At 43.4% G+C, this 23,354-nt stretch overlaps 2 protein-coding genes across 8 annotated transcripts in view; one reads left to right on the top strand and one right to left on the bottom strand.

The window, feature by feature from the left end:
• LOC139609602 (protein NLRC3-like) overlaps positions 1–23,354 on the bottom strand; it is an 80,119-nt gene that overhangs the window by 14,380 nt on the left and 42,385 nt on the right. The window lies entirely within an intron of this gene.
• Positions 12,963–23,354, top strand: part of LOC139609598 (NACHT, LRR and PYD domains-containing protein 12-like) — a 107,364-nt gene continuing 96,972 nt past the window's right edge. For all 7 annotated transcript variants that reach the window (XM_071464406.1, XM_071464405.1, XM_071464403.1 and 4 more), the window contains exons 1-4: positions 12,963–15,555; positions 19,219–19,341; positions 19,439–19,674; positions 19,905–21,696. In XM_071464406.1, the coding sequence (XP_071320507.1) occupies positions 15,257–15,555; positions 19,219–19,341; positions 19,439–19,674; positions 19,905–21,696 (2,450 nt within the window). In that variant the 5' untranslated portion in view covers positions 12,963–15,256. The remainder of the gene's footprint in view (positions 15,556–19,218; positions 19,342–19,438; positions 19,675–19,904; positions 21,697–23,354) is intronic.

Raw genomic sequence — 23,354 nt, 5'->3', positions numbered from 1 at the left:
CGGTGAGTCTCCTCACCACCAGCTTAATAGCCACAGAATCTATTGACGGGATAAGAGTCCTACAAAGCTGAAGGGTCAGACCCTTTAAACGGAGAGCTGGTCCAGACCACCTGTACAGAGGTTTCCTGGTGATCTGACACATTATAACCACAGACTGATTCATCTCTGCAACCACTGACCTGACTTCATGTAGCTGAGGTTTCCTAGCAACAGCTGTCATCCATCCATCATCCCTCCATCAGGTGAATGAAGGGTGGGGGTCTGCAGCAGTGCTCAGTGATTTGAGGGAGGATGAAGTCAGAGGAGCTTTAATGGTGGACAGGTGTTTATTGTCCTTCTTGTTGCCATCTCTTGTCGTCCATGTGTTATGTTCTTCTTCGTTGGTGGATGCATTTTAACATGAAGCTCAGTCAGTTCTCTTGGAATGGAATGTGATGGGACATGAAATGACCTTGTTTGTCCACATGGTGGCAGCGATGCAGCGTTTTTGTTGTTTGCAAAGAGCCATGAAACCACAGGAGGAGTGAGTCAAAGTCAGACTGATGATGAGGTTTATCTTCATCACACATCTGTCCCTGGAAGCTTCTTTCCACCAGTGGACAAACTAAATGAACTGGTCTGAGTGTTGTTGATCCCAGTCAACCAGTACACAACCAGTGTGGCTCATCAGCTGAGTTCACCGCTGACGACAAAGAGAGCTGCTGTCTGAAATTAAAGAGCCACACACACACTCGTCCAACCTCTTGGTAACACACTTCACCACATCATCCACAGGATCTCACAACCCCACTGTCACAGTGTGGACAACAAGTCAGCACAACTGACCAACACAGACAGCAGAGTGTGGCTCCGAAACACTGTTTGTTGAACTGTGATTAGAGTATTGATGTCAGTAGCTCAGATGGAAAGTAGTGGGGACAAATCCTGTAGTGTCGTTACCACTCACACACACACACACACACACACACACACACAGTGCTGTGAAAGCAGAGGCCACAGTGTCTTAAATGAGCCTCGACCCGGTGCAGTCTACTTGCTGTAATCCCGTCTTAACAATAAGAATACAGAGTGTTTTTGCACCAGTTGTTCTTCTAAAAAAGATGTTCGTCATCATGATTTCACTAAATGCTCACTGGGTTTTGATTGCACCTCTCAGAAACCTCCTGCATCTTCCTCCAGGCTTCTACCTGATCTCTCCATCTGAGTTTGAACGCTTCTCCTTGTCCCCACCCGCTACCTGGTGGAGCCTCGCCGTCTGCTCGAGGTTCCTCTTCATTCAGGCACCTCCACCCAACGCAGGCCGCTGCATGACGGAGCTTCACCTGCTCATGGGTGCCCACTCTCTGAGTCTGTTCATTTGACTGTGGAAAGTCTTCATGTCTGACAGCGCTCAGGAGTTTCTGTCACCTCCGTTCTTGTAGAGACGCCAGACGAGACAGTGAGGACGCAGGTGACGTGTCTTTCAGAGGCTCAGCATCTTCAAACATGCACGTGCCATCGGCTGAGGGAACACTACACGTCCAGATGCAGTGTTCTGTTTGATGAGCTGCTGCTGATGTGCTGTCTGCCTGTTGTTACACACACACCTTGTTTGTGGCTGACTGTGTGGACGTGACCTTTGCCTGCTGCCTGTGTGTTATGGAGCGTGCTTTGCTGAATGATGAGAGTGAGTGCTGGAGAGACAGAGGAGAGAGTGGGTTCAAACTAGGACGTAGAAGAATCAGACGTACATTTGATGCCTTCATTGTGGTTGTATTTGCACCGTGTGCTGCCTCTCCTCACTGGTACGTCAGCTTTCTGCTCCCGTCGTCATCAGACAAACCCACATCAACAAGTTGGCAGCTGCAGCAGCGTTTACCAAACGTCATCCCATTGCACGATTTGTACAACCCCCCTGTGAACGCAGCCAGCTGTGTCCTGATGTGACTCAACAGTGGCTGCAGGTCTCATATGACGTGTAGAGTGTTTGACCACCGTGACGCTGTGTTTCCTTACAGGAGTCCTTCAGGATATCCAGAGGTGACTGGAAGGTGACCAGATGTGAGTATCAGCCGCTCACTGCTCCCTCTGAGGCTCTGTCCTTGATCATAGATGCTACAAACACTGCTCTCAGCTCCTTTTAAATATGAGGAGGGGCTGCACTGACACTTTCTGAACTGAATGTTCTGAAAATCTTTTTATAGATACCCCATCAGGCCAAATGTTTAACACTAGTGATAAATATTCACTAGAAATATGAACTCAAGCTTCACTTACCAGCTTTTGCCAGGGTTTGAAGCTGCATCATGCCTCAGCTGTGACCACCAGCAGATGTGGAACCTGTGTGTCTTCAGAGATGGTCTTTGGGGTCAGATATAATTGGGCCTGATTAGGCAATTATTATTCATTTTCTGTTAATTGTGATGGAAAGTAGTGACTGGAAAGAGTCTCACCTTGGATATTAACGTGATCAATATTTATAAGTCAGAACATTTTAGTTACAAGAACTCCTACATGTTATGTACGGGGCTCCTGTTTCCCCCCAAAAATCCATTTTGGTCAAACTTAAAACCTGAAGGTGAACATGGACACAGTCCATCTTAAAGCTGTAGCCATGGTGATGGAAGCTGTGTGTAATATGAATGGTGTTGCTCATGGGCAAAGCAAGTTTATTTAGACACAAGGCAATTCAAAGTGCTTCACAGAAGCACGGACATATATTAAAACAGAACGTTAAGAAGACATTGAAATAGCATTTAAAAAATAATTAGAATAAATAGAAACATTTTAATAAGTCACGTGACAATTACATAAAATCAGGTAAGAAACTTACACCATTTTAAATAAAGAGCTGCAGTGATAGAAGATGTTGAAAACACGGCACAAGATTAAACAGATGTGGCGTGTGTAATTTATTGGTGAGCTGCAGCAAACAGATGTTTTAGCTCTGATGGAAATGAGCTGACAGCAGATCTCAGGTGTTCAGGAAGCTTGTTCCACAGGTGAGGAGCAGAGACACTCAAAGCTGCTTCACTCTGCTTGGTTCTGATTCTTGGAACAGTGAGTGAACCTGTTCCAGATCACCCGAGGGTCTGATGCTTCACATCGTATAAGTAGAGCTGAGATGTGTCTGAGCCCAGGACCGTTTAGTGCTTTATAGACAAGAAGGAGGATTTTAAAATGCATGTAGTGATGTTTCCATGGAGACTGATCACCAGCTGTGCTGTTCCCCTCAGTTCTCCAGAGCTGTTCGCCTCTTTTAGCTCATGGCTGTGCTGGCACATGAACTCTGCTCTTATTAACTTGTATCCAGGTGAGAGGTCGCACATGTGTCTGACAGCTGTGTCGCTGACAGCTGTGGAGTCAACACACAGTGATGTGTCCTACTGTCTTTCTGTTGTGTCTCCTCACAGAGAACTGACTGATCCATGTGTATGAAGCGTTCTGCAGTCCTGTAGCCATGACCACTACTGTCCCCTGGCCCCTCCCCTCACTGACTGACCTCCCCCCTGACTCTAAGCTCACATCGGCCCCTCGTAGAGAGACGCCAAAGGGCTCTTAGCAGGAGTGCGCTCTGAGCAGCAGGAAGACTGGCAGTGGACACGGAGGGTGGAGGATGAGACACCACCTGTGCCTAAAGACCACACACTGTACACAAATCCTCACAGCATGGTCACAGCCGTTTAACCCAAAGCTACATGAAGGACATTCCTGCCATGTGACCACTGCCATGAATCATCACCAGCATCAAAGCAGCGTCTCACGTCGGCCGTAGATGCCTCCTGTGGAAGCTGTTGGACTCACACGGTGACCAGGCCTACATCGCTCTGCCAGGCTTCATCACCGCCAGGCTTCTCATGTGGAAACGGTTTGTCCGCTCTGCTGCGCATCTCCCTGGCCTCCATCCCCCCACGAGGACGTACAGCTGGAAGGACTGGGTGGGGTGGCTTCAATAATGAAGATGGAAATATTTTGTAACAGCATTTTATGTGATTTGTGCCTGTTTTTCTTGATTTGAACTTCAGATTTATGGTATGGAGGCCCATTTCTGCCAGGGAAAGGAAAAAAATCTGATGAAAAATTAGGCATGATAGATTTTTTTTTCTTTTAAACTCATGGTGACTCAAAATTATGGGATATTAGATTAAAAAATAAGATAATTAGTCTGAGATATTAAAACAAAATATGAAAACAAAAAAACAAACATTTTTCAAGTCAAAGTAGTGAGATACTGAGTCATGATTGAGACAATAAGTTAAAATTGACTGACTTTTTAAAGTCAGCATCATGCCTAAGGAATTCTTCTTTTTTCAAATTCATAAGCTACTAATGATTGTTTTGTGAAAATATTATTTTCTATTATTTTCTCCTTTTTTAATGTTATTTTCTCATTTTCTTGTTTATCTCAATTTTGACGTAGAGTTTTTTCATAAGTCATTATCTTTACTTGGTGATATTTTAATTTAAAAGTTATATTTCTGCTCCAGACACAAATGTTTGACTTGGTGTCTCATAATTTGGTGTGACATTATCATCAAGTCATCTCTCAGTTTGATCCAGCATCATAAATTGTTCTTTTACATCAACAGCTTATTACTTAGTACCACCATCATTTTGACTATTTAAATCTCATACTTCACCAAGTTTAACTCCTTATTATTATTATAATTTTGACTACAATGACTTTTACCTAGTATCTCATAATTGTTGATATCATTTTTAAGTTGAGTGATTTTTATTTGGATCAAAATTTTGACAAAGTGAGCATTTTTATTTTTGACATTCCTCCTTATGTAAACCATTTCTTTATGCCAGCAATGAATAATGTAATTCATGAATGTAATTGTAAGCTACTGTAGTGAAATGTTTTTAATATATACAGTATCTATGTGTCCACTGTACCTGTGGGCCTGTTGTAACTGGGGTTGGCTGCTGTTTAGATCATACAAGGGAATATTTTGGTCCTGTGTCTCAGAATGCTGGGTATTTTAGCAACAGCCTAGAATATATTTTTGCAGTGACTCAATTAAGAATCCAATTCTTTTTTTCTTCAGTTTTTTTTTATTCGTAACTTCACACTACAGTTCCTTGTGGATAATTATTACATGTTTTCTCCCAAGAATTCATGTGTCTGTTTGTATTTTCTTATTACACTCACACGTCTTTACTCTGTAACTGATATTTTTCCACATCATTCATCTACAAAGAAAAGTGATTGAATGAGGACAACATTTAGACTTCCAGCCCATCATTTGGCTTGTCTGATTATATTCCAAAACTCAGTGCTCTCTTTCAGTGTCTGTTTTTTCTTTTTTTTCTTTCTCTAAAAGCTGAACTTTAATCTTTGTGTCTTTGTGAACCGCGGCAGCCAGGCCACCTCTGATGAAGCAGATAAAGGACTGATCAGTTGTCATACATGCACAGCCAAGAGTTTTGATCATCCATTATGAAATGAGATGCTTTGTCCACTAACTGCCTTGAGCCACGGTCGTGGCTTCACTGCAGCCTGAGCTCTCTAAGGAACCTGGCCGAGGCTGGGCCGGCTGACAGAAGCAGCTCTCTCTCAGGAAGACCCTGCAAGATGAGTCATCATCATCTGCAACCTGAAGACGTTGAATGAGCTATAAAACCATGGCTGGGTTCCCGGGCCTATATAGCTTTTCTGGAGTTTTCGTTTTTATCTCAGGTTACAGCTTCATAACTTCAGAGTCCAGAAAGTTGTGTTGAAGTTATGTAGAAAATTGCCACCAGATACATTCAGTCTGTATTTGTGTATTTGTTGATGATGCATTGATAGCTGATAAGGGCCTGACCTTGAGGAAGCTGTAGGAAAAAGACTGTAAGTAGAGACTGAGCAGTCAGGAAGTAGCAGCAGGAGCAGAGTCGTCTCTGAATTGGAAGAGAAAACAATGACAACAAGGTTGAAGTGCTGACTTGTGTTTCAGTGGGAGGTGTGATGTGTTGACATGCACATCAGATGAACGGTGTAGAAATTTTATTTCTTCATATACACAGATGTGATGATTAGAAAGGCCAAAAGTAACTGGACAAATAAACCTCTTATTCATGAATATAAAGTTCAATTAAATATCTAATTTCCAGTGCTGTAAACTGAGTAAATTTAGCAAACATATAGTTTTAAGGGACTGTCGGCATACCTGCTTCATGTTTCTACTTCTACTTGAAGTATGATATTGTACTTTAGTGCACCATATTTATTTAATACCTGTAGTTTCTTTGCAGCAGAGGGACAGTCTATGATAATGGGGGCCAGGTTAGGACTGTTTCTGCCAACAATGGAAGGGGCCCGTGGGAATCAGAGGGCCCCACCCAGGAGAAGTTGGAGAGCCGAAGCATCAGCACACAGGTATTAACACTGCATTATGAAAGTCCTGTGAGCTCCCCCGGCCTAGAGGATGGAAGAAACAACAGACTGACCATATTTATTCACCACAAACAACCAAAGTATTGACAGCAGAGACAAAACCTGTAGCCAGCTACCAATGTATGTACTGGCTCCTGGGAATTCTGGCTCTTTATTTTTCTTCATATCCCTCTGCTTTTAGTTCTTCAACATTCATGAACTGGAGCCTTAAAGCTTTTGATTATTTGCAAATCCTTGGTGTAAACTGAGATATTTTCAACTCAATCACACCTGGACCAAACACGCATCTGTTCACATTCACTCACATTCACATGCAACTGCACCGCTTTGTGTTCACATGAACCACTGACAATGATGAAGATGTGACCTTACCCACACTAACAGTCCTCAAAGGAGGTTTAATGAGGTCAAACAAGTGGCAACGCCTGTGTGGATGGACAATGGGTGGGCAGGCTCTTTAAAGTACTAGTGGTCCAGATAGATACAGATACAGTGTAAAATGGTAGTTACTGTAGCTGTATTTCATCTTAGTCTCACCTCCAAACACCTTGGCCTGCTCTAAAAAGTGGACCAATGTGTTTGGAAAGGAGAGATCTTGTGGTACCAGACTCTGAGAATCCCCCTTCAACAATGATTGTATATTGAATTTCATAGCAAATTGCCCAATAGTCATCCAGAAAACTTGCTCTGAACCAAAGTGACTGAGCACCACACACTTTAATCCCAACCCTCATTCAGAACAGTGAGTCTATGGTTGTCTGATGTCCAGGAGCTGGAGTCGGTTCTGCTTCATCACTCACAGCTGCTGTGCACACAAAACAATGAGCCATAAAAGACTTCCTGTTGGTTTATTCATCTCCTGGTCTGTGCAGATACAATAGAACCTAAAACACGCTGCAGCACACTGCACCATCGCTGCAAGTGGATTAGTTACCTGCTGTGGAAAGTTTATGGAACATTAGCAGCAGAGAGAAGCGTAGAAACAAAACACATGAAGGGCTCTCGATCAGGTTTTGAGAATCTAATGATATATACAGAGCTCGCCAGACTAGAAGATGGCTGTAGAGAGAAGGTGAGGGCTGAGGTGTATGAAGGTCTTGGTCCTGAGGAGCGTGGTGGAGGTGGACTTCTTATTTTGACTCGTGTCTCCAGATCTGCTCATGTTACTGCCTTTTTTTTTAGGTGGTGATGCCAGGCAGCAAAAGAGTTGTAGAGGTGGATGAAGTGGAAGATCTGTCCCAACTGGAGTGAGTTCAGACACACACACACACACACACACACACACACACAGCACCTACAGTATAATTAACCTGTTTGCCTACTGTATGTTCTCAGAGAAGTGTGCGAGAGTTCTGTGCTTCTGAACCTGAAGAAGAAGTTACATCAGGTAACTCAGGTACTCTCCTCTTCTTCACCTCTCCAGCAGCTGGCATCTGTGTTAAAACTGAAAAAGATGACATATAGCTGGGTATATGCTGAAGAAAATCACACCATGCATGTGGGGTAAGGACAATTTAAAGGTGCTTCAGAAAAAAATGAATGAATATATAACTGGCTAAAATTTACCAAAACAAATCTGGACCCCAAATATCTACAGTCCTTCCCAAATTAGTTTTTTAGATTTGATTGTTTTTCTCCAAAAGGTTTAGTGTTCATATATTCATTGAATGGCTGTGTCATTTTCTTTCCCCCAGACTTACATCGGAAACATGCTACTGTCCATTAACCCCTTCAAGCCTCTTAACATCTACACAGCTGAGCTGAGACAGAAATACCAGAGCAAAGAGCAGCAGAGAAACCCACCGTGAGCAAACACTTCACCACAGCATGAGCCTCATCAAATGTTTTATTCACTTCAAAACATCTCCCTGTGTGCTCTCATTCTATAGTCTCAGAATTTAACCAGAAGACCTGCTCTCTCCCATCATCTGTACACATATATATTTTAAAGGATAAAGCTTCATAATATACCTTTTTTTATTACCAACAAATCCTGCAAACAGACCGAAACCAATAATGATATATCTTATTCCTCTGTGCTGTAGTGATAGAAAAACTGCTGTTGTCCAGAAACTATAAAAAAAAGCATCAGTGAGCCACACTGTTGTTGGACTGGGCGACATGTTCCTTCATCACCCTGAACACACACACGTTTTTTTATTTTGACTTAATCTCACACACACACTGTCCAGCTGCCAGAAATACTCACTCACCAAATGTGGATTCATCCGCTGCTGAAAATAGTGCCCAAAAATGCACGATTTCCTCCAGTTTCAGTGATGTCTGATAGAAACTACAGTGACCATCTGTTTTCAGAAATTACTGAGCATTTTAAAGGTTTATGTTCTCTGTACAAACCAGTGGTCTTGGAGATTGGGTCAGAAAGTATTGACAGATGGTCTGACAAATTGTTACCTTTGGCATTTCGTTTTTTTCCCCATGATATTTGTTTGCAATTAGAAAAATATGCAACAAGACCGTCCTCATCATTTAATATACCAGCATCCTTAAGTGGAATTCAGTTGAATTGTTGCATTAAAATCTGTTCTGGTTAATTGTCACCAACATCAAAGTATTTATCACTTGATATCTAATAATACATTTCAACCAAAATCAATTTCATTATATTGGATATATATTGGATTGGATATATAAGCTGATAGTAACTTGCTGGTTAGTTACTTTAAGCCTGTGTGAAAAGCTTTCTCACCTTAAACTGCTCCTCAGATATGACCAGGAGCTGGTGTGATCCCTGCATGTCAGGTGAGCGAGCCAGGCCGTAGGCCCCCCCCAGGGACTCAGGGAGAGGAGCACAGGGACCGTCCAACACCACTATACCAAGGACAGGAGCCCGGTGCATCAGCTGGATGTCCTTAGCTGGATTCAAGCAGGCGGTGACAGAGAGCAGAGGACATTTCAACAACAGGACAGAGATGAGAAAACAGCCCATCCTAAAAAACACAAACTTCCTAAAGTGTTTCTTACCCGGCTGCGCTGTGACAGGCTCGTCTGCTCTGTGCTCTGCAGGAGGAAGGCGGAGCATGTATGCAAACACACAGCCACCCTTCGACAGATGAAAAAGGGATTTTTAGTCCCCAGAAGAAGTTGAGCTACAAAAACACTGGATCTGACTTTCCCATCATGCAAGTTGACTGCAGCTCTTTGACCTTTTGTGCCTGATAAGAGGTTCTTTTCTCACATGTGACAAATCTTGCAAAGGCAAAAGACATTTTACAGCCGTTTTCAGAGGCTCAGCTGTGCTCAGCTTGTACATGGGATACAGACAGACTCCTGATGCATCCCAGAAACACACGGTGCCATTCTCGTGCCTGCACGCAAACAAACACACACACACACATACACAGATAAACACGCTGTTGTTGTTGCTAGGATTGAGAAATGATTCATACATTAGAAGATGGTGAAAATGGAACAGGTATTTACCTGGACAGCATGTGTAGCTGCTGGGGGATTCCCATGATTCACTGGGCGCTCTCTCCCTATTTCTGTCTCTCTCCCCCGCTCTCTCTCAATGACTTTATGCCATTAACTTTGTTTTTCTTTTCTCTCCCGTAGTTTTGTGCTTCTCCTCTCTCTCCCTCTCTCTGTCCTCATTCCGCAGGTATCTCTGCCTCGGGAGCAGCAGGATCCAGATCCACCACTACTCATCTTTACTATTACTATTACCTGTCATTATTATTAATAACGCCATTACCGACACAGCTGTTCCTGGTCTCTCTCTCTCTCTCTTCTCTCCCCTCTCCTCCCCCTCCCCCTCTTTCTATCTTCTCCTAAACCCAACCGGTCGAGGCAGACGGCCGCCCACCCTGAGCCCGGTTCTGTTGGAGGTTTCTTCCTGTTAAAAGGGAGTTTTTCCTCCCCCCTGTCGCCAAGCGCTTGCTCGTTGTGGGAACTGTTGGGTTTTTCTCTGTAACAAAGTAAGGTCTTGACCTTACCCTGTAAAGTGCCTTGAGATAATGTATATTATGATTTGGCGCTATACAAATAAAATTGAATTGAATTGAATTGAATTTGCATCTGTGGAACTGCAGCTGTTTTTTTTTTTCTTTCTTCAACATGAAAGACTGATTACCCAAGTCCATTTTGAACCATGCTTCTGTAACATTTGTAATAATTATTTTAACATGTTTTATGCTGGAAATATTTATTTTGTTGGTGCAATGGTTTTGCTGTTCTGTATCACTGCTCTTTTAGAAATTCAAGTAAAAACATACAAACAAACAGAAAATGATTTGGCTAAAATGATGTCTGTCAGTCAGTCATACAGATGTTGCTGCACTGACCCTGTGAGCAGCAGGTCTCTCTGTGGAGGGTCTGGGGCCAGGTTCTGGCCTCCTGTGATTGGCCATGGCTGCGTGGAGAGAGGGGAAATGAAAGTTTAACAATAATACGACTTAATGGCGTCTGTCTGACCAGAAATGAAACAGTGCTTCCATGTTCAGAAGATTGCATACATATATATATATATATATATATATACATATATATATATATACACACACACACACACATATATATATATATATATATATATATATATATATAGTCAATCTATGGATATATATACTTTAGGTGCATAATGGATAAAAGCCACGTCCCCAGTTTTTTTTCTGAGGAGCTTTTAGAGTATTTAGAAGTCCTGCTGTAGAGGATCTAACAGCTCGTGGAGGGACATAAAACAACAGAGAATCTGTGATGTAAGAGGCCAAACCACTGAGAGCTTTGTACACAAGTCAATAACTTTAAAATCAGGATAGTACAGGGACTGTAGTGTAGGAAGTACAGGAGTAATATGCTCTTCCTCCTTGTTTTGGTTAAGTCTAGCAGCAGAGCTCTGAATTAGCTGTAGTTTTCTCAATTGACTTTTTTGGAAGTGCAGTAGAAAGAGTATCACATTCGTCCAGTCTGCTTGAAATAAAAGCAGGAAGGAGCCTTTCAGCAACTTGTTGAGTTAGAAAGTGGCGCACTGTTTTAGGTGGAAGAAAGCTGTTTTTGCTAACTTGCTTATGTGAGGTTTGAAACTTAGATCAGATTATAAAATACAGTATAGATTCCCCTGACTACTGCTCTGCAGCATCCACCACATCCCAGTGAAGCCAACGTGCAAACAGAAGCAAGACTCTTCTGTCAGTCATTCCAGAAGATCTAAGACAATTTCAGTCCCTGGTTTATACCAGGCTTAAAATAACTTACTTTCAATAATGCTAATTTCACATATCTAATGTAAAACACCATATAAGATCATAAAAGCAATCATAAATGATGAATAACAGTAAACACAGAGTTCTCTGGAGCGCTCTTCAACAGTCTGATGTCTGCTCAGACCTTTTTGGAGTAGCGTGTGTTCTGCAGGTCTCCAGCAGCGATGACCCTGTCCCACAGTTTGAGGGGGGTGGTGGAGATGTGGTGGGAGCAGGTGATGGCCGAGCTGTGGAGGGGAACCAGGTACGGTGTCTGAATGAGCGGCCAGCCCTCACTCTGCAGGTCAGTCACTACCAGCTCCTCCTCCACCAGGACCACCAGTGCACTGGGGTCTCCTGCAGATCAACAGGACACAGTGAGAACAGTAGTTACACACTGATCTGGGAAAGGTTAGTCTCACTTGTTTAGACTTTTCTCCTGGGGTTGTAGATGATCTCCAGTAAAGCCACAGTTGATATTAATCATATGCACCAAAGGTGAGCACACACTAAATGTCTGTTATGATGTTTTGCATTGAAAACATGGTTTCCTGGTTGATGCACAGATGACCCATGTCCTCAGTCTGTTTACACCCCCCACAGGACAATAGTGGCAGTTGAGTCAGTAGGTTTACATGCACACAGTAAAGCAGGCTGCTGGGAGAAATCAGGTTACACCAGGAAATCATGTGCACATTGTGTTTACATGCATATCACGTGTGCATGTCTTTTGTTAGTAGCTGACACCTGACTGATACTTTTTCATGGCTTCCTTTGAGGAAAAATCAAACTGTTTTTGAAGAGATTTAGTAACATAACTCCATAAAGGTTCAAACTGGTGGAGTGGCCCTTTAGTAAAAACTCCTTTCTCCATTTAACAAAGAAGACAACTTAAATGTTGCCTAAATACAAGAAACAATACATGAACTAAATTATCTGACTGCTCAAAGCAAAGCAGAGTGTAAATCTCCAACACCAGCTTTCAGTAGCAGACAGGTTCTGATACTATGGACAGATTTCAGTCTGTACTTAGAGAGTAAAGAGGTTTGATACCCAGTGCTGTGCAGATGTTGTAAAAATCAGCATTTACATGTAGCAGGAGAATAATCAGATTTCTGAATGAATCAGGCTCCACATGGCAGCAACATCTGATCTGTAACCTGGATAATCACATCTCTCTATTCTGTCTGCACTGTGATCCTGTATATACTGGATATATTAACACTGCTTCAGTACCTTCAGTTAGCAGAAGACTCAGAGTTTTGTGACCTTTCAACTTGTTGAGTGTTTTTTTTTTCTCAAGAATGTGGTCAAACTGTGACATCTGGATGTGATCTGATCACAACGTAAACCAGGCAACATCTGGACTTCAGTTTTATCTCATTCTAGTTGCAAAGCATCCCATTTGCATTTACACCTGCTTTAACATGAGATTCTTATCCAGATAACATCCAGATGGGGAGTGTCCCCTCTCCAGGAGGAACCAGGCTTCTCTGATCTGCCACCCTGATGATACAAACCGGTTTTCTTCTTGAAACAATGTTGACACAGTGAACAGGAACCAGGTTACAGTTCAATAACTGTAAGATGAATGTGTTGTATGTCACTTGTTGCCTGCCTGTGTGCTGTGGTCTGAAGAAGCCGATGATCCAGAGCCACTTGTGTTTAACCGTGGATCACTGTGATACAGTGTCTGACGCCATAACTGGCCCTTGGCATGCTGCCACTGAACAGCAGGAATGGAGGGCTACGCACACACACGCACACACACACACACACACACACACACACACACACACAGTCATGGGACTTCTTGTACCTGCAGAGGGGAGGAGCAGCTGAAAGTGAAAGTGGTCAGGAGCTCAGACTCCATTTGAAGTGGACGGAGCAGAAGGAGGGAAACTGAAGGCTGAGGCAGGTGAGTGTGAACACAACATTATTATTATTTTACTGTCAAAGTCTCTGAGTCACTTTGTCCCTGTGGACAAAAAAATCCATTTCTATTGAATCCATTTTATATTCAATGAGATGGAAGTGTAATCTTATTCAACTTGCATTACATGATGCAGGTGAGTAAGATTGGGGACTTGCTCACTAAATAATATGTCCACTGAGCCCGTCCCACCAATATTTCTTGGTAGTTTCGGTGCATAATGGATAAAAGCCACGTCCCCAGTTTTTTTTCTGAGGAACTTTTAGAGTATTTAGAAGTCCTGCTGTAGAAGATCTAACAGCTTGTGGAGGGACATAAAACAACAGAGAATCTGTGATGTAAGAGGCCAAACCATTGAGAGCTTTGTACACAAGTGTGTTCTGCAGGTCTCCAGCAGCGATGACCCTGTCCCACAGTTTGAGGGGGGTGGTGGAGATGTGGTGGGAGCAGGTGATGGCCGAGCTGTGGAGGGGAACCAGGTACGGTGTCTGAATGAGCGGCCAGCCCTCACTCTGCAGGTCAGTCACTACCAGCTCCTCCTCCACCAGGACCACCAGTGCACTGGGGTCTCCTGCAGATCAACAGGACACAGTGAGAACAGTAGTTACACACTGATCTGGGAAAGGTTAGTCTCACTTGTTTAGACTTTTCTCCTGGGGTTGTAGATGATCTCCAGTAAAGCCACAGTTGATATTAATCATATGCACCAAAGGTGAGCACACACTAAATGTCTGTTATGATGTTTTGCATTGCAAATATGGTTTCCTGGTTGATGCACAGATGACACATGTCCTCAGCCTGTTTACACCCCCCACAGGACAATAGTGGCAGTTGAGTCAGTAGGTTTACGTGCACACAGTAAAGCAGGCTGCTGGGAGAAATCAGGTTACACCAGGAAATCACGTGTGCATGTCTTGTGACGGTAGAGCTGAGCTGACACCTGACCGATACTTTTTCATGGCTTCCATTGAGGAAAAATCAAACCGTTTTTGAAGAGATTTAGTAACATAACTCCATAAAGTTTCAAACTGGTGGAGTGGCCCTTTTGTAAAAACACCTTTTTCAATTTAACAAAGAAGACAACTTAAATGTTGCCTAAATACAAGAAACAATACATGAACTAAATTATCTGACTGCTCAAAGTAAAGCAGGGTGTAAATCTTCAACACCAGCTTTCAGTAGCAGACAGGTTCTGATACTATGGACACATTTCAGTCTGCACTTAGAGAGTACAGAGGTTTGATACCCAGTGCTGTGCAGATGTTGTAAAAATCAGCATTTACATGTAGCAGGAGAATAATCAGATTTCTGAATGAATCAGGCTCCACATGGCAGCAACATCTGATCTGTAACCTGGATAATCACATCTCTCTATTCTGTCTGCACTGTGATCCTGTAGATACTGGATATATTAACACTGCTTCAGTACCTTCAGTTAGCAGAAGACTCATAGTTTTGTGACCTTTCAACTTGTTGAGTGTTTTTTTTTTCTCAAGAATGTGGTCAAACTGTAACACCTGCCACCCTGATGATACAAACCGGTTTTCTTCTTGAAACAATGTTGACACAGTGAACAGGAACCAGGTTACAGTTCAATAACTGTAAGATGAATGTGTTGTATGTCACTTGTTGCCTGCCTGTGTGCTGCGGTCTGAAGAAGTCGATGATCCAGAGCCACTTGTGTTTAACTGTGGATCACTGTGATACAGTGTCTGATGCCATAACTGGCCCTTGGTATGCTGCCACTGAACAGCAGGAATGGAGGTCCACACACACATGTGTGTGTGTGTGTGTGTGTGTGTGTGTGTGTGTGTGTGTGTGTGTGTGTGTGTGTGTCTTGAGCAGCTTGTTTGTCCTGACTCTTGTGTGTGTGAGCTCACAGTCAGTGTTACTGGTTTCCCTCTCAGACTGACTGAAGTCCTGAAGATGAGTGATTGTGTGGAGGAAGAGGAGGACAGAGCAGAGTCTCCAGGACCCAGCTGTCTGTCTGTGAAGAGTCACCGGTCCAGAGGTCAACCTTACAACTTCAGTCCTGAACCTGGACCCTCAGACTCACAGTAAGAGACCTGCTTGTGCATATTTTTGCTGCAGCTGATGAACATGACAGAGATGTAAAGATGTCAGTAATTAAAGGGCCGTGGTGGAGCAGAGAAGCAGCCACAGAAGAAGAGAGCAGTGTGTTGGTGAACCTGGATGAGCTGGGATCTAACAGAGTTGACCACACTTTGCAGGATCATTTTACAGCCTGAATGATGAGCTTCACATGTCAGAGCTTCACTCTCCACAGTTAGTTTGATCCAAACTACAGTGAGCAGCTGTTGGAGGAAATGACTGAGCCTCTTTAACATCAAACTAGATATTTGTCAGCTGTTGATACAGATTTCAGGCTCTATGTAATATGGGCCGCTGATTGTAAAGTGGTTCATACTGAAATAACAACATTTCACCACATTTTGTCAACGTATGTTTTTTTAAACCAGATCAATGTTTGTGAACTTTGTCATATTCTCTTTTCTATAAAACATAAAAATAATGTAATATTGATATCAAATCTGAATTCTAATCTAATTCAAATCTAAACATTGGCGAAACTTAGTATTTAGCTAATATGCTAATTCACACTGCTGGTCAGAGGAAGTACCAAAATAAAAGCTGAATCCAGCGTTATCCACAGTCAAGAGGAGTGGGTGGAGAAGGGCAGACGTAACGTACCAGTCATATAAATGGGGCTTTTAAGTTCCAGTTAATAAGACAATGTTCTGTACAAGGAAAATAATTGATAGTGAAGTGAGACTAAAAGGATATCCTCAGGATTTGGAGAGAGTGAAAAGTTTTAAGGTAAATGGTTTGATGAGAAAATGACATGGACTGTACATATTCAGAAATTAGTGGACGAATGTTAGAAAGTAGTAAATGTAATGAGGTGTTTAGTTGGAGGTGAATGGGGACAGACAGACCTGCTTTGAGGACCATATACAATGGGTTAATTAGATCAGTTGTAGATCATGGTTGTGTAGTTTATGGATCAGCAGCAAACACATTTCTCAAAAAATAAGATCATGTACAATATCAAGCTTGGAGATTAGCAGTAGATTTCACATTGTTAGAAAAGAAGAACAAAGATAAATTCATTTATAATCCATGTACCATACATGCTGACACTGACAGTTAACATAGTTACATCCAGATATACACAGATGCATCAAAGAGCTCATCTACTAAAGCTGGAGGAGCATTTTTGTATTGCAGAATTTCAAATGAAATGTGAGAACCCACTTGCAGGACTGGATGAGACCAGCACGTCTCAGCAGCCTGCAGGACACCTTCTGAGATGACCGGCTGGTCAATGTGCACCATCGTCCTGGGGAGGAAGAACCATCTCTGCAAGCCCTCTGGCCCTTTAGCACTGGCTCTGTTGTCTGGAAGGTTTTGAAATATGTTATTCCACCACTGAAAGTCGCCCAATAGCACCAACAAACTGAGCAATGGAGGCAGCGGTAAATCAACAGCTCCCATGTTCTGTGAGGTAGATTTACTGTTTTTGTCAATGGAGTCTGGTATGTGGCTTTAAATAGAGCAATGGCTGTTTCAGGTTAAACAAAAAGGATCTTTCCTTTAACAAAAAGATCTGTCTCAGTAGGAACCCTGTCCATAATATTGTTAGACACATATATTAATAATCTGAACCTGTTAGTGGCAAATCAGGCACTTTCAATGGACGTACTAATGTGGACAACTGCTTTGTTTTCTTACATTGCAGCCTTTTACCTCTTATAGTGTTCTTGCATCATATTGGATTGAGTCCATTTAGACCCAAAATGATGGAAAACAGGGCCCAGGTTTGAAAGTATCTGAATGATCTTAGCCATAGTACCAGTGGTAAGACAAACATCTTGCAGATGCATCACTGCCCCCTATTGGACAGGACTGGACGGTCAGTCATTTCAGGAACCAGGCTGTGAGCTGTAGAGATGAGCCGGCCCCATTGATTCATTGGGTCCTCACATCGAAAATGTTGCAGCAAATACTCCAAAAGGCATCATTTGGATAAACTGACCACAGATTATAAATCTAAACAGTGACGTTCTCACCTGAAAAAATATGAAAACAAAGTGATGTGCAAAGTCCAAGGACCAAAGTCGTTGGAGCTTTGAGTCTGGATTGACCATGGATAACGCCAGATTGAGGTTTTATTTTGGTATTTCCACTGAACAGCGGTGTGAATTTGCATATTAGCTAAAGATTTAGTTTCACCAATATTAACATTGAATATTGAAATTAATTAGTTAATGTTTAGATTTAGATTTAATATTTAGGTTTAACGTTATTATCATATTATTATCTTAAAGAAGAGTAAATATGACAAAGTTCACAAATATTGCTCTAAATCCGGTTATAACATTATTTGGAGATAAATATGGTGAAATGTTAAATTCAATATGAACCACTTTACAATCTGTGACCCACAATCTTACACCAGCACAACACCAGTGTCTTTGCTAGTGTGTGTTGGTGTTAAAATGAGGTGAGGTCAGAAGCAGTGTCGACTCATTTCTATCTCATTTTATTCAGTTTTATCTGAGGCTGTAAAATATGAAAGTGAGGGAACAAAAACATGCATTGCACCTTCAGGTGAATATTTTTCAGCCGGGCCTGTTTGGTGGAATCCTGCTGTAGTTGTAGACGTCTGCTCGCACACTTTCACTCTGCACACCAGCAGTTTCCTCTGCAGAGAAGAGCTCTGTCTTACTACCTGCTGAATCCACCGTTATCAGAGAAATCCACCAAGGTGCAGGTGCAGGAGAGAGCTCTCTGATTGGTTTGTTACATGTTATGTCCAAACCCATGATTCATGAAGAGACTAATTACAACCCTCTTGAAGCATGTGCCTGGTGCTGCGACTGTTTGTCCACTGTTAAACTAACAAAAGTGGATGAGGACACGTCCTAAATGCTCTGGCTCCATGAGTCTAGATGGTTAAAACAGGCCCTAAGTCTTCAGAAGGAACCAATGGGCTCAGAGCTGAGAGCCACAGACAGAGGAGGGAAGTCACAAAGTGTTGAGAGATGAACTCACACACTGTTGGTTTGGCTCTTTTCATGGGGTTTGTTGTCAAGAACAAACATGTAGAATAACAGCAGAATGATCCTTTAATTACACACAAGACTGTCTTTACCATCACTGATATCTGTGCAGATGTAACTCTGACAAACTGTGTGTTTGTCAGTGAAGTTGTGTGATGGTCAGATGAAGCCTGCAGCAGGATGTGGTGTTTGCTGTTGTCACAGTCATGTAGAAACACACAGGCCTCCTTGTGTGAAATGAAGCTGAACTCCAGAGAAAGAATCAATATGGAGAAGAAGAGCAGACACATCAGCAGCCATTAGTTTTAGTCAGGATGTTGTTTTGTCTTCATTTGTGGCAGTGTCGGGGTCACAGACATCTGATCCTCTCATCTTACCTTTGTATCACTCTGCTTCTTTAGAGCTGATGTGAGACAGGTCATCAACAGCTGGAGACTGGACACATTTAATGACTGACTGACACAACAGTGTTGTTTCTGGATGCTGCTGTGTTGCTTCCATCCTTCAGTACAGTGTGCGGTGCTGGATGGTGACGTCACTGCAGGACGTCAGCTGAGAGTTCCCACAATGACTCTGTCATCAGAGAATTGATCAGTGATCGATGTGATATGAATAAAAACATGTTTGTGTTTGCAGAGGTCAGAACCACAGACTGAGAGCAGAGTCTCCAGGATCCAGCTGTCTGTCAATGAAGAGTGACCGGTCCAAAATATTTGATCCTCCAAACTTCAGTCCTGAACCTGGACCCTCAGACTCACAGTAAGAGACAGTTTCTACTGTAAACTGAGCTGAAGATGATTCAGTTATTAGACATATTTGACTGTGACATGTTAGTGATGAAGACATGTCTTCACAGAGGGAGGAAGAGGAGTGGTGTCTCTGTGGAGGAGCATCTGTCCTGCTGTGCTCTGTGTCAGGACGTCCTGAAGGATCCAGTCTCTACCAGCTGTGGACACTGGTTCTGCAGACAGTGCTTCACCTCATACTGGGACCAGTCTGGGTCTTCAGGAGACCCCTCCTGTCCCCAGTGTGGACAAAGACCCAGAACCAGACCTGGACTGCAGACAGCCAGTCAGAGAAGCACTGTACAAAGTGAGACTGAACATGTGTCTGCTGATGTCTTCATTTCTGAAACTAGGACCTGTTGTTTTCTCCAGTGTCAGTTGTTCTATCACACAGCACTGACATTTCAGATGATTCTAAAAAGCACAACATTAAAAAGCTTTTCTTTGCTGCTCTTTAGTTTTTCTGTAGCTGATGAAAATAATCAGCAGATTCTCAGATTCTCTGTCTTCAGTCTGACATTGTCTCTTCTCTTTCAGCAGATAGTGGTCTGCAGGAGGTTTTAGATCAACATAAGAACAGTCTGAGGAGCAGATGTGAACATGTGACTGAAGGAAGTGATGGAACAGGAAGTGGAACCCTCCTCAACAGGATCTACACTGAGCTCTACATCACAGAGGGACAGAGTGAAGAGGTTAATACCCAACATGAGGTGAGGCAGCTGGAGACAGATTCCAAGATGAAGACTCTCCATGACGCTCCAATCAAGTGCCACGACATCTTTAAAGCCTTACCTGACCAACAGAGACACATCAGAGTGGTTCTGACCAACGGCGTCGCTGGCAGTGGAAAAACCTTCTCAGTGCAGAAGTTCAGTCTGGACTGGGCAGAGGGCTTGGAGAACCAAGATGTCAGTCTGCTGGTTCTGCTTTCGTTCAGGGAGCTGAACCTGATCAGAGAGCAGCAGTACAGTCTTCTCAGGCTGCTCCATGTTTTCCATCCAACATTACAGAAGGTCACAGCAGAGCAGCTGGCTGTCTGTAAAGTTGTGTTCATCTTGGACGGCCTGGATGAGAGCAGACTTTCACTGGATTTCACCAACAGGGAGGTTGTGTCTGATGTCACACAGACGTCATCAGTCAACCTGCTGCTGACAAACCTCATCCAGGGGAACCTGCTTCCCTCGGCTCTGGTCTGGATCACTTCCAGACCTGCAGCAGCCAATCAGATCCCTCCTCCATGTGTTGACAGGGTAACAGAGGTACGAGGCTTCACTGACGCCCAGAAGGAGGAGTACTTCAGGAGGAGATCCAGTGATGAAGAGCTGTCCAGCAGAACCATCTCACACATCAAGAAGTCCAGGAGCCTCCACATCATGTGTCAAGTCCCAGTCTTCTGCTGGATCAGTGCTACAGTTCTGGAGCACATGTTGACTACAGAGCAGAGAGGAGAGCTGCCCCAGACCCTGACTGACCTGTTCTCACACTTCCTGCTGGTTCAGACAAAGAGGAAGAAGCTCAAGTATGATGAGGGACATGAGACGAGTCCACAGAAGCTGATGGAGGCTGACAGGGAAGTTCTTCTGAAGCTGGGGAGGCTGGCGTTTGAACATCTGGAGAAAGGAAACATCATGTTCTACCAAGAAGACCTGGAGCAGTGTGGTCTGGATGTCACAGAGGCCTCGGTGTACTCAGGACTCTGTACTGAGATCTTCAAAAGAGAGAGTGTGATCTTCCAGAAAACAGTCTACTGCTTTGTTCATCTGAGCATTCAGGAGTTTCTGGCTGCAGTCTACATGTTCCACTGTTACACCAACAGGAACACAGAGGTCCTGGAGAACTTCCTGGGAAAACAACATGACGATATAACCCTGGATGTCTTCCTGAGGGCAACCATGGAGAAATCCTTCAGAAGTCAAAGTGGTCACCTGGCCTTGTTTGTTCGCTTCCTTCATGGCCTCTCTCTGGAGTCCAACCAGAGACTCTTAGGAGGTCTGCTGGGTCAGACAGAGAACAGTCCAGAAACCATCCAGAGAGCCACCAACAACCTGAAGGAGATGAACAGTGATGGAATCTCTCTTGACAGAAGCATCAGTATCTTCCACTGTCTGATGGAGATGAAGGACCACTCAGTTCATCAGGAGATCCAAGAGTTCCTGAAGTCAGAGACCAGATCAGAGCAGAGACTCTCTGAGACCCACTGCTCAGCTCTGGCCTACATGCTGCAGATGTCAGAGGAAGTTCTGGATGAGTTGGACCTGAAGAAGTACAACACATCAGAGGAGGGACGACGGAGACTGATCCCAGCTGTGAGGAACTGCAGGAAGGCTCGGTGAGTCCTCAGGTGATGTCACCTGAGTCAGTGTGGGCGGAGTCTGAAGATGACACCAGACCTCTGTAGCCCCCTCTCATTTCTGCTGCATAACACATCTTAATCTAACAGCTGAGGGTTGGCGGTTGAGGTGCATTGTGGGTAATGTAGGCAGCAGGTTTTTCTGAGGAAGAAGAATGTGTGAATGAAAAAAGAAGATGTCTCTGGTTCAGCTTTGTTGAAACTGTCCATTGTGACAGTGTTACAGGAGAGCAGTGATGAATCTGTGGAGGTCTGTATTCAGGACTCATGAGGTTTCTATGACAACAGTCATCCTTGTTTGACAGTGAACTATTGTTGGGGCACAGGTAGGGGCAATTTGGTTATTGGCGTATAATATTAATGATTATCAGTGATAATCACCAATATATATATATAGATGTTTACTACAAGTAGTAACCTCGGGGCACCACCCTGTCACCAGGGACCAATGACCAAATTGATGGCTCAAAATACAGTCTCAGAAGGTTGGTTGAAGGGTAAATTCGAGCACTGACTGTTGTGAATCCAGCTGTTATCACAAATCTAATCACAATAATCACAGACAACGACGAGTTAAATTATAACAGGATTTTTTTATAAGAGGAATAATTATTCAAAATAGCATTACTTAATATTAAACCGATTATAATTCAACTATAATTAAAACAAACATTGGTTACTATCTACATAAATACAGGCAAAACACGTCTGTAACAACCGTGTGTGTGTGTGTGTGTGAGTGAGAGAAAGAGAGAGAGAGAGAGAGAGAGAGAGAGAGAGAATGGTGACAAAGTCACGTGAGTTATGCGTCAGTAGGAGCCAAGATGGCGGCAGAGTGAGGTCCTCGCTAGAGCCAAGATGGCGGCTGCCTGCAGAGTGTGAATGGCGTGAACAACGAGAACAAAGGGAGGGGCCTTGAACCTTACGTGTATGACGCGACCACACTCTAGGGCCTGAATGTGAGAGAGATGTAGATGAAGTGATTGGGAGAAGAGAGGGAGAATAAAGGTGAAGAGAGGAAAGAGTCCACAAGAGATCGTCACCACAGTTAATAATCACCACAACATCACTACACAATAACAGAGCCAGAGAACCGGAGCTCGTCTGGTCGGATATTGGTCCTTTAACTAGTGATATTTGGCTTATTAAGCTGATCACAGTGAACGATCTGAAACAACAGGATATGCAGCACTTATAAGTCAATAGCACAATCCAACACGCTACACTAATTGTGTCTCTGCCAAGACATCAGCCTCTGACTGTGAGTTGCTCAGATCCTTCGGAGTTAGAACAGAAAGTCTCTGGATCTCCACAGCTTGGTCCTCGGCTGGGAGCCCGGCAGGTCATGTCTCGCTCTTCTGGTGATGACAGTGTGATGAGTTCCTCGGCGGCAGCGGGAAGATCACAGATGAGGGACAGTGAACTTTGTTTTGTCCTTAACAAAGTCGGCGCTCGTCCTCACAGGACGTGAAATCAGCTGATTGCACAGAGATCTACGTCAGATCCAAAAAGAAAAGGAAACAAACAAAGCAGTCTGTGCGCTCGGCCCGCGAGTTGAAGACTGTGACCTGGGCTTTAAGAACTTGTGGAAAAAGGTCAAATGTTTGCAGATTGCTCCCTTTCAGCAGCCGAGTCAT

Source organism: Trachinotus anak, unplaced genomic scaffold, assembly GCF_046630095.1.
Source record: "Trachinotus anak isolate AG129_WGS33_773 ecotype Australia unplaced genomic scaffold, CSIRO_AGI_Tana_v1 ptg000026l, whole genome shotgun sequence".
Taxonomy (NCBI): Eukaryota; Metazoa; Chordata; class Actinopteri; order Carangiformes; family Carangidae; genus Trachinotus; species Trachinotus anak.
The sequence above is the reverse complement of the archived record's forward strand: the minus strand, read 5'-3'. Positions and strand labels throughout refer to the sequence as shown.